We start from the raw sequence: 13,839 nt of genomic DNA on the forward strand, positions 1-13,839 counted from the left end.
AATTTTTCCATTTATAAGGGGGCATAACTCTAGAACAGTAAAAGCGACGCCACCTAAATTCAAACTTGATCTGTGTTTTGTGGTAATAGGCATTGTGTATAAGATTCATAACATTTGGTTGTGGTAAACTTAAATTATAGAACGGAAATGAAAAATTCAGCAATTTTCCATTTTTGTAAAGGGGCATAACTCTAAATAGGTAAAAGTGAATCTGTGTTTTGTGGTAATAAGCATTGTGTATAAGTTTCATAACATTTGGTTGAGGCAAACTAAAGTTGAAGAACGGAAACCAATTTCAGGACATATGGACAGACAGATGTACAGAGGGACAAGTATAAAAACTTAATGCCCCCTTCGATACGACGGGGTCATAAAAACCAAAGAACTTCAATAACAAGTTTTTATATTGCCTTCAACAATGAACATACAGTTCAATTAGCTATAAAAGGCCTAGAATCAATATCAAAAAGTTCAAAAGAGATAAGTTAAAAACATCCCAATTTAAGAAAATAATGTTCACCATAAAATTTACCCAGACACTGCTTTAAAAAGCCTCAGTCACTAGGAGCGTGTTGGTTTTTAATTCAAACAATGTCATTGATTACATGTATACATGTAGTCATGGAATCTGTTTAATTCTAACAATCTTCGTGTAGGTAAAGAACATAACTACAGTTATGTCATGTTGTCATGTTAATGGTTGAATTAGTATACTTTCTTAATCTCTTGTTACTTTTCTTGTTATGCAAGATGATACAACAATGCCTGCATGATTCTTATAGGGTTAAATTTACTCGAGGAGTCATAGCTGACAAAAATAATTTTCTTTATTGGTTGGTGTTTAACGCCACTTACAGTTACTTTTGCTATATCATGTCGGCCAGTCTTTTTGGTGGAGGCATATGCATACAATAATGCATGATAAAGAACCACTGACAGACAACAGGAAAAACTGAGAAAACTTGCAAAAAATATGGCTGAAACAAATGCTCTCTTTGTGACAAAAGTGGAAACATATAAAGATCAAGCAGAAAATGGTATCATAAAAAAATTAAATAATTAAGACTAAGAAAATAATAAAAGAAGAATGTGTCTGAGGACACAAATTCCCAGGCTCAAGCTTCAAACAAATGAAAATGGGACAGACAGAAAGACAGAAGGACGGATAGATGGAAGGACGGACAGTCAAGGGTAACATTTAATGCCCTTGTCAACCTACGGTGGGGGATTAAAAATTATAGCAATTGGAAAACTACATATGGTTATCCTGATGCTTTTTGCATGTTTTTGGGTCTGATACTGACTCATTGACACTTCCCCTCAATCTTCTTTATTGATCATTAAAATTTACCTTTGACTTGAAGTAACTGAGCCTCCAGTTCCTGAAAGTATAAAAATATCAAAATTTAAGTTTTTAATATGATTTTAAAATGCCATAAATTCACTCTTTTTATAATCTCTGTACTCTTTCTGGAGACATACTGTAATAGAAACTTTTAAATCTTGTCCTAAATTTGCATGACATATCTGCCACTGGACATTTGTTTTAAACAACAATCAATCAAACAATTTTTTTTTTAAAAAGATGTATACCTTATAATCATGCACTAGCAAGCCCAATAGGGTTGAAAAGGTACCTCTTTTTTGCTGGCAAACAATATGGTGCAAACCTAAAATTGTGCTCATTATTCATTGTTATTAAATTTTCATTCAAAATATTCTGTTTATATTTTTAACTTTCAGTCAGTAAGATTTATTAAGTCATCTTTAATACTGAAAATGAAACTGTTGATACCCATGAGAAAACAATATAAGGTATAGAGATTATATCAAGCTTAGATGTTTGGTTTAAAATAGAATATCAATAAATCATACAACTGCTGGTGATGAATGGAACTATACAATCAAAAGAAGATACATCAAATTCAGAGAATCAACTTTACTTAATCAAAGTTTTGAGCACCTACCAGAACTTTGAAATTTCCACAAATCCTTTTCACAAAATTTACTCCCAGAATGCAATTGTCCAACATAATGCTGGTACCAGTTTTCTTTGAAACCAGACATTTTTACAAATCATACATTTCCAAAATCAAATTCAGTCAAGGAAATACACTAAATGCTGATGAAATCCCATTTTCTGAATGCTATGCAACAAGTCTATTGCCAGTATTGAGACTAATTTGTTGTCTGATTAGGTCATGTTAATTAGTGACCAGATGTACTTAATCATGGTTATATGTTAATTATAACTGGTAAAAACAATGCAATACACCTTAGTTTCACACTATTAACGAGTAATTTCATCTCAAATTTCTTGCAATATTTTCTTTTAAAAAAGTTGTATTATGTGCTTAAATTTTTAATAAAGGCAGACGGAAGCTTTATTTATCATTTATTAGGGGAAAAGGGGAGAGGGGCTTTATATATATCTTAAAAAGTATTTTAACACAACCATTTACAGGATATATATGTGTATACATGTACCAGTCATTAATCAAGAACTTGAGTTTTTTGGTATATAATTTAAAAGCATGTTGAGCGTTTTTGGTCATTTCAGTGTTGACAGATCTTTGCTAGTTTCTGTTACACTTATTCATATTACTTTTGGTTTGATTGCCTGATTGTTGGTTGCTTAACATCCAGTGGAAAATATTTCATGCATGATCATGAGAAAATGAGGAATTTTGGATAGGCACAGAAATTTAACCTTGCAACAGTCTGTGCATCTACGTGCCCCTCAAAGAGTTGTTGCACGGGTTCTTAAAGACAGGCATGTTAGGAAAATTATTTGTTGGTGTCTATAAACAGATCTTTGAAAGTATCTGTTACAATTATACTTTCTTTTTCCGATTTTGGTTGATTAAAAGATTTGCATATATATGGTATAGAAATTTATCTGTTGTTCTAAGCAATACTGAATTTTTTACCTTAATTTGACCTCTAATTATGTCTTGATTTTTTAATTTGTTTGGTTGCTGTCTCATTCAGGCATACCAAACATCTTTTATATATCTAAATATCCATCTAAGTTACTTTGAGAGGAGTTTAAACTGTGAAAATTAATCAAGACACTACTTGCAGTTTCTAGGAATTACCAATTTTTACATTCTGGCCTATTTACACATAAAAGGAACTGTCACATTTAGGCATACCAAACATCTTTTATTCATATTAAATCTAAATATTCCCCATTAATTTCTATGAGAGAAGTTTTAGCTGTGCAATATGTAAATTAATCAAGTTTACTCCTTTCTATTTCTAGGAATTGTGCATTTTCAAATTCTGACAGATTTACCCATAGAAGGAAGTAAATAAATCAAAACCATATGCTTCTTCTAAATCAAGTGTTCAAACATTTGTTCCCCCAATATATACCAAAACTTCAATTTGAAAAGTGAAACAAGAAAAGAAAAAAAGATAGAATGCAAATATTATCTGTCTATGTATTAAATACACATTGAGGGCGTTAGCCTGAATGGGTGTATTTAGTTTACACACAGATATTATTGTCAATACAGTGATAGTTTTCAATAATTTAGGAGGGGGTGGGTCTTTCAGCAATTTTACCATATATGTTATTGAAAATCATGATGAATGCAGGGTATCCAATTTCATCTAAAGACATCTTGGCGTAAGATAAAATATGCAAACTTGAAAATTATACCTGCCCATTGAACAAACTTTCAAGTGAACCCTACCTTTGCCTAGGTCAACGAATGTTACATTCAACTTTGATGACTTGGTATCCTTATCCTTAAAATGCTGCAAATAGCTTGTGTACCAAGAAGCATTCTTTATTGTAGCCTGCATGATTTGTTCTGCATAATTCTACACAATAATCCACGTACACGAAACTATCATGTCCCACATTCTTTTAACTTTGGTCTTTTAAAAAGTTTCTTGTGTCAATAAAGCCCCACTGTTATCATAAATCTAAATTGTCATATAACAATTTTGACACTGCAAGTGCAAAAATTAGAACAATCAGAGTATTTCTCTTTTGTTAAATGTCCCGTCTTGTCTTCAGCAGACTAATTCATGGTGATTATCTTTCATTTCGAAAAAGGATAAGAAAAACTATAAGCGTAATCCTTAAATCCAATTAAATGTCAAGAACTTGAAAAACTATGCTATTTTTTTTCAATTTCTTTTTCACTAATTATGAAGAATTACAAAATCATAATTACAATTTAAATAAAAAGCTTCCATTTGAAATATTAACACTTCAACGAATGACTTGTTTAAGCTAAAGAACAGCAAGATTAGACAAAGGTTTATTTTGCTATTTAATCCCTCTTAATCGTAAAATCCCTGTTAGATACTCCACAAGTATATGAAAACTTTTTCGAAAGTCAGTTTAAGCACACAAACCAATAAACGGATATTTAAATGTGCAAATATTTAGTCTGCCAGCAAAAATAATGTCAATATTTTCCAGAACTTCTAAATCTGAATTGTAGTAACAAATATATATTATTTATGTTACAACATAAGCAAAAATAATCCAAATCTGTATCCCTACAGGACAGTTTTATCAATGACACTAATCCGGACAAAATCACGCTCCCTGACCCCCTAGGGTCAAATTTCTACATATTCCTAGGCATCTGTTGTAACTGCAGATTTTTATCAGTTTAAAAACAAATTCTCCAATCAAGATGACAAATAGTAAATATTTAATTAATCAATAATAAATATTTGTTGGATATAATCTATAAGCATTGACCAGGACTGTTCTCAAGGAAGATAGTCTTCTGCCAGGTCAAAGTATTGATCAGGACTGTTCTCAAGGAAGATAGCCTTCTGCTAGGTAAAATTGACATATCTGCATCGTTACAACAGCTTGAGGTAATTCTTTTTAACTCTGGGCAACAGATGTGACAGTCAAGTATGTTGTAAATTTATATGTATACAAGAAACATAAATTGTAGAATTATAAGGTGATATAAAAGTCCAAAAGCCATTCATAAAAAGTTCGAAAAGGTCAAAAGTTCACCCAAGGTCAAGTTAAACTTCTGTTCATGCACTGAGGTCATGTACTAAAATCAATTGGTTTATAGATATATCTTATTCAGGATGCTGCTAGAATGAAAAATCTTCAGTGAACAGTACAAAATCTACCTGGAACAGACCAATTAAATAGGAACAGAGCATACAATAAAGTTCAAGGTCATTTGGAATTGTCTTTTGACCTACCTTACTAGTAAGGTAAGTTAAACACAAATTATAAACATGACAACCATAAAATATGATGAAGGGAGATTTTTGAGTGTATAGAAAAGAAAGGATATGGTGTATCAATTATTAGCACTCGATCACTATACACACACAAGACAAACCAAAAACAATGGATATCCACTATTATTATTGTTGTTCTTCATCTGAATGGTCAGTAAGACCTTCAGAGGGATATGTTCAAATTTTTGAGAGAAAACAAAAATTGGGAGGAAGAAGTTTCTTCTAAAATATAATTCTAAAATACACCATTTAATAATATATAGATTTATACAAAAAACCTGCTCAAAGAAAGACAACTCTTGATGCTGGTCTGACTATCATATTTGTTTTTCTTTAATTGTTTTGTCATAAATCAGGCCATTGTTTTTTTTCTTTTGAACTGTTTCATGTCATCTTGGGAACCTTTTTTAGCTCACTATACCATAAGTGTTTTTCTCATTGTTAAAGATCCTATGATGACCTATAGTTGCTTACATCCAGGTCATTTGGCTTTTGGTGGATAGTTGTCTTATTAGCAATCATATCACATCTCCATATTCTGATTAAAAAAGATAACATTGGAGAAGACTGAAAATAGACAGAGCTATAAAGAATATATCTTTCACTGAACTTGAAGTCTTACTGACCTAGATATCAGTCACACATCTAAAAATACACATATTGGATAAGCATATAAATATATGAAAAGAAGACTCTTTTTTGCTTTAAAATCATTCCAATATACCAATCTAACACAAGTGAGATAGGATTAACCTCAATGCTCTTTCTTCTCAAAAATAACACTATTTAAAACTAATTCAATTTCACCTTATTTTACTTCTATACATTATTTATGCCAATAACACAATCCATTCACGTTTTCCTTTGCTTGATAAGTTTTCAATAGAGTGAAACTTCAATAAACATTTACATACAGCTAGGTACAAGTGATAAACATGAAATCAATCACGGTAAAGTGTAAACATCACGATATACTTTTGCAGGTTAAAGAATACAAAATCAGCTGACTTCAGCAAAATAATAGATGAAAGTATAGGATAATAATACGATTGATACATTATTGTTTTACTAACATCCAGTCGCAAATATTTCAAGCATATTCAGCATGACTTTTCAATGTTTTTCTGTAGATGAGAGAGGATAATAAGGTTGATAAATTATTGTTTTACTAACATCCAGTGTCAAATATTTCAAGCCTATTCAGCATGACTTATCAATGTTTTTTCTAATTCTTTAATAATAGAAGGTTGTGTGGAACAATATGACGTGGAAGAAACAAGCAAATCTTAACGAAGCATAAGATAATCTGAAACACTATTGTGAACATTACTGTTCAACAAAAAGACACTGGAAGGTAGTGTTAAAATATATATACAAATCAAGAACAATGTAACCAAGAAATGAGAAAATTTCAGAAAAAATATTAGATTTCTAAAATGTTGATCACAGGTTCACCTTGAGGTGATTGCTGATTTTTTTGTGTTGCTTAAAGTCCAGTGGCAAATATTACATGCACTTTCAAGACAACTTTTTTCTTTGTAAAGAGGTCAGGTTAAAGCCAATATAAATTTCATTCAAACATGAGATATGGTACTTTGTCAAAAAAATTTCTTTCATAAATCTTAAATTTATTGTATTAATTAATCTGTACATTAGCCTGCTTTAAATCAATCATAGAATTCAATGAAATTTGTGTCATTATCTAATCTTCACACAATATTAACACTCAATAACTTATTTATCAAAAATTTATCTGAGTCATGCAACACACATTTCTATGTTATCTTTACCTAATATAAAAATATGTGCAAAACAACCAGACCTTGTTGAAAATTTAAAAAAAAGGACACAAAGTCTAGCATTTCTGTGAATTTTATCACACTTATTTTTGTTGCCTTTATGAAATTTGGTGCTGAAGGCACACAGATCATTGACAGTTTGCTATATAAATTCACAATTTTTCAGGACTTCGGTGGTTAAGAGGTTGATAAATGGTCTTCGACAATAGACAGACTTCTACAGCACTATATCACCACAAGTTTAGAAGACTAAGAGAATGTTGGTCCAAGCATGTGGTCCTTGCTGTCTTAAGCAAAAATCCAATCTAGACAAATATTAAGGTCAAATTGGATAGTTTTTCATCATAAAATGAACAATTAAGAGATCGATATCACTGAAGGGAAGTGCTTAAACTTGTAATTGTTAGGTATTTGTTCATGTATCTTTATCCTCAACCCTGTCTATAATCATTATTTATGTTAATTCCACATGGTTTTACTTCTTTCACATGGTAACAGGTATACATCAATGAAAAAACATGCAACCAAACAACAAAAATTCACCAAAAGAGTTCACCATACACAGAGAGTCTTCTAAAATCAATGAATACTGCGGATCAAATTTTATTCGTGGATTTTATGGGAATAAGTGAATCACAAATATAAATTATCTTTTCTATAGACTTATACCAAAAATTGTCAAAACCATCAATAAAAATTCAACAAAAAAAGTAGGTACCCACGAAAAAAAAAAATCCATAATGGACAGATTTCTATCAATATGCCAAAACAAGGGATCTGCCATCAACTCAAAATTCTCCAAATAACAAAAAAACTTTTGACATTAACATGGCTTATCTTTAAACAAAATGTGTGATCTATTACCTGCATGTTACATGCTAGTAAACTTTAATTGATTCACAGTTTAATATCTACCTGTAACATACTGGTAAGAAATTAAATTGACAGTTATTTATCTACACACTTCAGAACATTCTCAAGACAGAGATTATATCATGTATATATCCAATCTTATATGTGGATTACATGCATTTCTAAATCACTTCCTTGTTTGCAAGGTCAAGCCGTCAATGCTTATAGAATTCTTAACTCCGTTCAAGGTGAAGCCACCAATAGTTGGAAATAGGGTTCTTAAAGCCTAAATATTTCTTTTGAAAATTTGACAGACAATTTAAGTCTTTTATTAAAGAAGATGGGGAGTGATTTTCAAATCGTGTAAATATCTGTATACATATATGATTGCCAATGAGACAACTCTCCACCAGAGACCGTGATATATAATTTACCAACTACAGGTCACTGTACAGTCTTCAACAATGAGCAACAACCATACAGCATAGTAAGCTTTAAAAGGCAAATGACAACCACTGAATTACCGACTCCTGACTTGGGACGGTAACAAACAGAATGTTGCTGGGTTAAACATGTCTGCTGGTGCCAAAATAGTATCTTTATTAATCCTTCACCCATCTTCAGATGTTAAAGCAGATGTTAAGCATCCAAAATTCAACCAATCAAACTGTGCATAGTATACATCAGAACTCTTTTCTAGTGGTAAATTCAAGAACAGGGGTTAAAATGGTGTATGCTCCCCTTTTGTTCAGAAAATATATTATTTTTGGCATCCCCTCTGTGCTGTATATTCCATTTTTAGCAATTACACTCCCCCCTCAAAACCAGTCTTCACGATGAACTTTAAAATCTACAGGCCCGGAGCTCAATTTTTGGAAAATTTTATTTAGATTCTGTTGGCCTGTAGATATGATATTACAGGCCCGAGAGCAATTTTACTAGACTGGGCTGCTGGGCCTGTGGTTTAGCGTGAAGACTGCAAAACTCCTGGATCCTCCCCTGCATTCTGAAACCACTATTAAAGAGGATAATCCAGTTCCTTTATGTGAATATACAAAGAAATTTTTAATCTAAAATCACAAAGGTGTCAAAGCAACTAATCAGGTAATTAAATTTAACAAGTTTTGAAAATCGGAAAGTCAACCTGCTTTCACATTCATACAGCAATTGTGAGTACATTTTATTCAAAAGATAAGCTAGGTAAGCAATGAGCAATTTCATTCTTAACCTTTTCTACAGATTACAAAAAAGTGGTAAACATTGTTCATTATTAGGTATCAATCATTTTGATCTTAGGTGTTAATTATACAGGTGAATTTACCTGTTAACAAGACACAACAAGTTATTTACCTGCCATTTCTATCAATAATCCAATAAATAATCTTAGGGTGCCTTCCCGGTGCTGGTGTCCCAGATATTGACGGATATGCTCACTGCACCATGTCCAAAAACATTTTCATGAATATAACCATCGAGAGAATATGATTGACCTTTGACTTCAAATCTAACGGTCCGTTTAATAATACGATAATCTATTTTACTACTCAGGTCCAACTAAATACCCAATGAATAACGTAGTTAACAGTTATCAACAATATCACAATCAGCTTTTTTTACTATTTATATAGATATAGTATTTAAAGGTATACCTTAAAATGCTTATTCTGTCATAACGTCTGCTCCGAGATTTAAACATAGGTAAGAAATAATATTTACATATATTTGAATAACATAGAATTGAACTACTATAATAGGACACCTATGATATAATTTAAGGACATTAAAGTCGTTTAGATTAAGTTTCCCTCAGATGACTTTGAAATCACAAGACAAAACTGAAGAATTTGTTTCTCTTATTTTATGAGTAAAATTTTCCAAAAACCAAAATTAGTTTCAGTCACTCCTCAGAGTCCTGAAAAAGGAATAATTACCAACGAGATTTTTCCCTGAATCATGCCAAACAAAGTGTTGAAGATACAAAGAAGACATTCCCAACATTCCCAAAGTGTAAAATTTACTAGCTCCAAAATTACTGGATATTTGCACACACAAAAATCCTGGATTGGTCCATTCCCATAATATATCTTTTACCACTCCTAGCTGTTGAGCCTATGCCAATTTAATTCTTGGTGTGACTATCCATAAATATGCATTATTCCCTGGATACAAGTTTTATCCAGTAATGACCCATCACATGTTAATGTGTCTAGCTGTGCAAAGTCATGTCTTTTAATTTGTTGTCTTATGACTAATATCTTTAATGTTTTTTTTATTTTGAGAATTCAGTGTTGAAGGTAGATCTTTTTATGACTTCTGTCCAATTTCATTCATCAGTGGGGGGGGGGGGGGGGTTGAAACCCCCCCTTTTTTCGACAATCAATGCATTTGAATGGGGACATATAGTTGGAACCCCCCCTTATCCTGGGTTAGGAAACCCCCCCCTTTTATAAATGGCTGGAACCGCCCCTGTTCATCTTGATTTCAAATAAAGAATGGGTTTTGATCTCTAGATTAGTTTTTTTAGGTGGTTGTGTTGTGTTGCTTTTTCCTTGATGTATACCCCAAATCTCTTTCTAATCATTTTAATGCTATTTCAAGAAATTTGCAAAATTGCATGTTTATTTATAAAACCAAAGCTTTTTCAAAACGCCATTTAGGGAAAAGGTAACATTCATACTATAATTTCAGTAAACAACATTTCAATAACAGAAGCAGTACAAGGCCATTAGACAAATAGTGAACTAATCACACACTTGTTTTTCGGTATAGTGTAAGCAATTTCTAGAAATATGAACATTCCATTAATTAATGTCTGTTAGCTAAGAATAGATACAATCTCACAGACAAAAGTGAAGTCTATCTATCAAGTTATTTGTTGAATACAGTATTCATTACAATACACTCATCTCCGATGCATGTACAACATGTACAAAGGTGTTTCTTCAAAAGGCTAAAATAAGATGTAAAGTACATGTGATTTCTGATGAGACAGCAACCCAAAAAGTTAACAGAAAACAGCCTGATTTACCTATGGAAAAAAACATTAAACCAAATATTACAGCAACAAACAACAACCTGAATTAAAGGCTCCATTCTTGAGACAGGCACATACAGAATGTGGCGGGATTAAACATATTTGCGGGTGCTCAACCCTCCCCCAAACTAGGACATTGGTATTACAGCACAATATAAGAACAAGCAATCAAAATTAGTTGAAAGAGGCTTTGACTTGTCAGATCAACAAAATGCACAAAAAAACAACCAACAATAAAAAGCCTTAAGACACAAAAGTACTGACCTTAGTGTTCTCACAGTTGCCAAAAGCTAGTTCAAAGCCAATAACAACTAATAATCAAATCATGCATCCAAGAATAAAATTGTACTTTTATAACAAAGAAGTCATAATTTCACCAATTTACAGAAAAGAAATAAATTAGATAAGACATAAGATAATTATCTTATCAGCAATTGTCTACATAAGTGTGGGGGAGAAGAAAACAATGGTGCTTTAGAGTGATGCATAACAACAAAAATATTCAACCAGTTTTTTCTGGTATCATACAGATTTCATACAAGAAATAACTGGCTAAAGATTCACAAATCCCCCCAAAATCCATTTTTTCACAGATGCAATTTAAAACACTGTCGATAATGCATGCGATAATTGTCAAAACTATTACCTCTCCATGAAATAGCGTAATCATGATCATGATGATAGCTATAGGTATATTTTATTGTCTAAAAATATATGATTGGGTATGTATTTTTGTTATCTAAAATATATATGAAAAGGATGGGGGTACTGGATGTCTCAGTTGCTCACCCTTACCAGAAAAAGATCTAAGTGAATCCCTTCCCCCTGATCTACCTACCATGTTCAGCCCACCCTGCCAACTCAAATTGATCCATAGAAGTTTTGATAAATACTGAATTCAAAAGCTTAAATCATTCTTCCATAGTATAGTAATTAGTGTATTCAACTCTTTTGATAAGAAATAACATGTCCAAATTCAAATTGGCACAGTGGGACCATCTTGTAGTTTTGCCCACTCAGTGTCCCCTCCCCCCATTATAAACAGGTGGAAATGACAAAATCTCCCCCCCCCCCCCAACCTTTTCCCCTTCCCTCCTGATCTGTACTGTATTACTATTATGCCTAATCTCAATCTTACCTTGTGCGACCTTTGTCTTCTCTGTGACTGTGGTAGTTTTAGAGGTGGTTGTAGTTTCCTTCTGAAATTTAGAAGACACATTTGATTTTCCACCTTTTTTATCACTAGATTCAACTTTTGTAACGGTTTTACTTTCCGTGGATGTTTTCCCTAATTTGGGATCCATTTTTTCGGTTTTAACACTTTGAGTTTGAGCCTGAGCACTTCCTGTTTTTGTTTGAACTGACTTCCCAGTAGAAAGTTGACCTTTGTCAACTTTCCCAACATTTGTTTGAACTTTTTCTGTTTTTGCTTCACTTGTAGTGGTAGAGACTTGGAATTTAGAGGACGCTGTCAATTTTCCAGGAGTTTTAGTCCTAAGGGAAGCCATTTTATACCAATTAATCCAATCTCAGATGACAGCAGTAGCAAGAGGACACAAGGAAACGAAAAAATAATTATTGCTTAGGTGTGTTACTAATCAGCAAACATTGTTATGTATCTTGCAAATGCACACTGCAAGCAGTCAACAATGGGGGCACTGCCAGGAATGAGCAATCTTGTTCTACGCACATGAAAATTAAGCACGAAATGTGGCAGATATTTCAAAGGTAGGTATATGTTTTTGCACAATGTTTGATATAATGCTTATCAATCAATTCTCTACTAGATATATTTAGATACTAAAATATATTAAAATCTTTTTCCTAATTAATTATACTCAACATGCGAAATAAATGGAATTAATTTCAGTATTATCACAGACTGCTTTCATGTGGTTTAGTAAAGTCATAAGCATGATTTCTCAGAGAGAGAATACCTTTCAAAATTTTGAATTTCATATATTATATTCATTATGAACTTAAGCCAGGCATGGGCAGAAGTGTTATATGCATTGAAAGCATTTGCAAAGTTGGAATATGTTGACAGAAAAATATCTAACTTATCATCATTCCGTTAAAGATGCGTCCATTTGCTTTCAATTAAAAACTTATTTTTAAATAAAAATTGTCATGGTTGTTGTACAGACAAAAATGTCTTTGAAACCCTTTATTGTGCCTCTAAAAGTTTGTAATTATCAAAAAATTCCTGTTGCTAGGGTATTTGCATTGAATCTGCATCAGAATATCAGCGACTGTTAGGTTGTTTGATGATAATTGAAAAAGAGGGTATCACTTTCTCCTGATAATAACTTTCGATAGGTATCAATGAACGATACAAATTTAACAACTTGGAACAGGTTGCATATTTCTGTACATCAGACTGTATTTTACTGATAATATATAATTGACTATGATAAATTAGCATTAGTACAAAGTCGTTAATATTATATTTGATAAATGATTAATATTAGAAAAATGTACCAATTGTCAAATTTGTCAATTTTCAAAGAGGGATAACTCTAATCATTTAGTTTTACTCTGGTTACTTATTTTAATAAAATAACAAATTGTTTTTCAAAAATTAAATTGAAAAGAAAGATAGCTTGCATTGTATAAATTTATTTAAATATGCATGCATGGTTATTAATTTTCTTCATGTTTAGTATTGTTGAGTTGTGACTGTTCAAAATTAAAAAAACATTTGTTAATTGTCGGAAAAATATTTTGTTTAACATTTTGTCATATTTAGGCCTTTTAGTAGTAGACTATATGGCTTTTGCTCATTGTTAAAGACCTTATGATGACCTGTAAATGTTCGCATGATCTTTGTTGTTTGGTCTATGGATAGTTGTTTCATTGGCAATCATATCACATCTCCTTATTTTTATATTGCATATTCATAAAATAATCTGA

General features: G+C 31.9%; 2 protein-coding genes across 19 annotated transcripts in view; one reads left to right on the forward strand and one right to left on the reverse strand.

Annotated features, from left to right (window-relative positions):
• The window catches only part of LOC127704472 (titin homolog), a 125,025-nt gene that overhangs the window by 26,815 nt on the left and 84,371 nt on the right, over window positions 1-13,839 (reverse strand). For all 18 annotated transcript variants that reach the window (XM_052208562.1, XM_052208559.1, XM_052208560.1 and 15 more), the window contains 2 exons: window positions 12,065-12,125; window positions 1,352-1,382 (listed from right to left, as the gene is read on the reverse strand). In XM_052208562.1, coding sequence (XP_052064522.1) covers window positions 1,352-1,382; window positions 12,065-12,125 — 92 coding nt within the window. The remainder of the gene's footprint in view (window positions 1-1,351; window positions 1,383-12,064; window positions 12,126-13,839) is intronic.
• LOC127704476 (dopamine beta-hydroxylase-like) overlaps window positions 12,470-13,839 on the forward strand; it is a 63,909-nt gene continuing 62,539 nt past the window's right edge. Inside the window, exon 1 of the mRNA XM_052208580.1 lies at window positions 12,470-12,654. The gene's annotated coding sequence lies outside the window, so the exon portion shown is untranslated. The remainder of the gene's footprint in view (window positions 12,655-13,839) is intronic.

Source organism: Mytilus californianus, unplaced genomic scaffold (genome assembly GCF_021869535.1).
Source record: "Mytilus californianus isolate M0D057914Y unplaced genomic scaffold, xbMytCali1.0.p SCAF_6, whole genome shotgun sequence".
Lineage (NCBI taxonomy): Eukaryota > Metazoa > Mollusca > Bivalvia > Mytilida > Mytilidae > Mytilus > Mytilus californianus.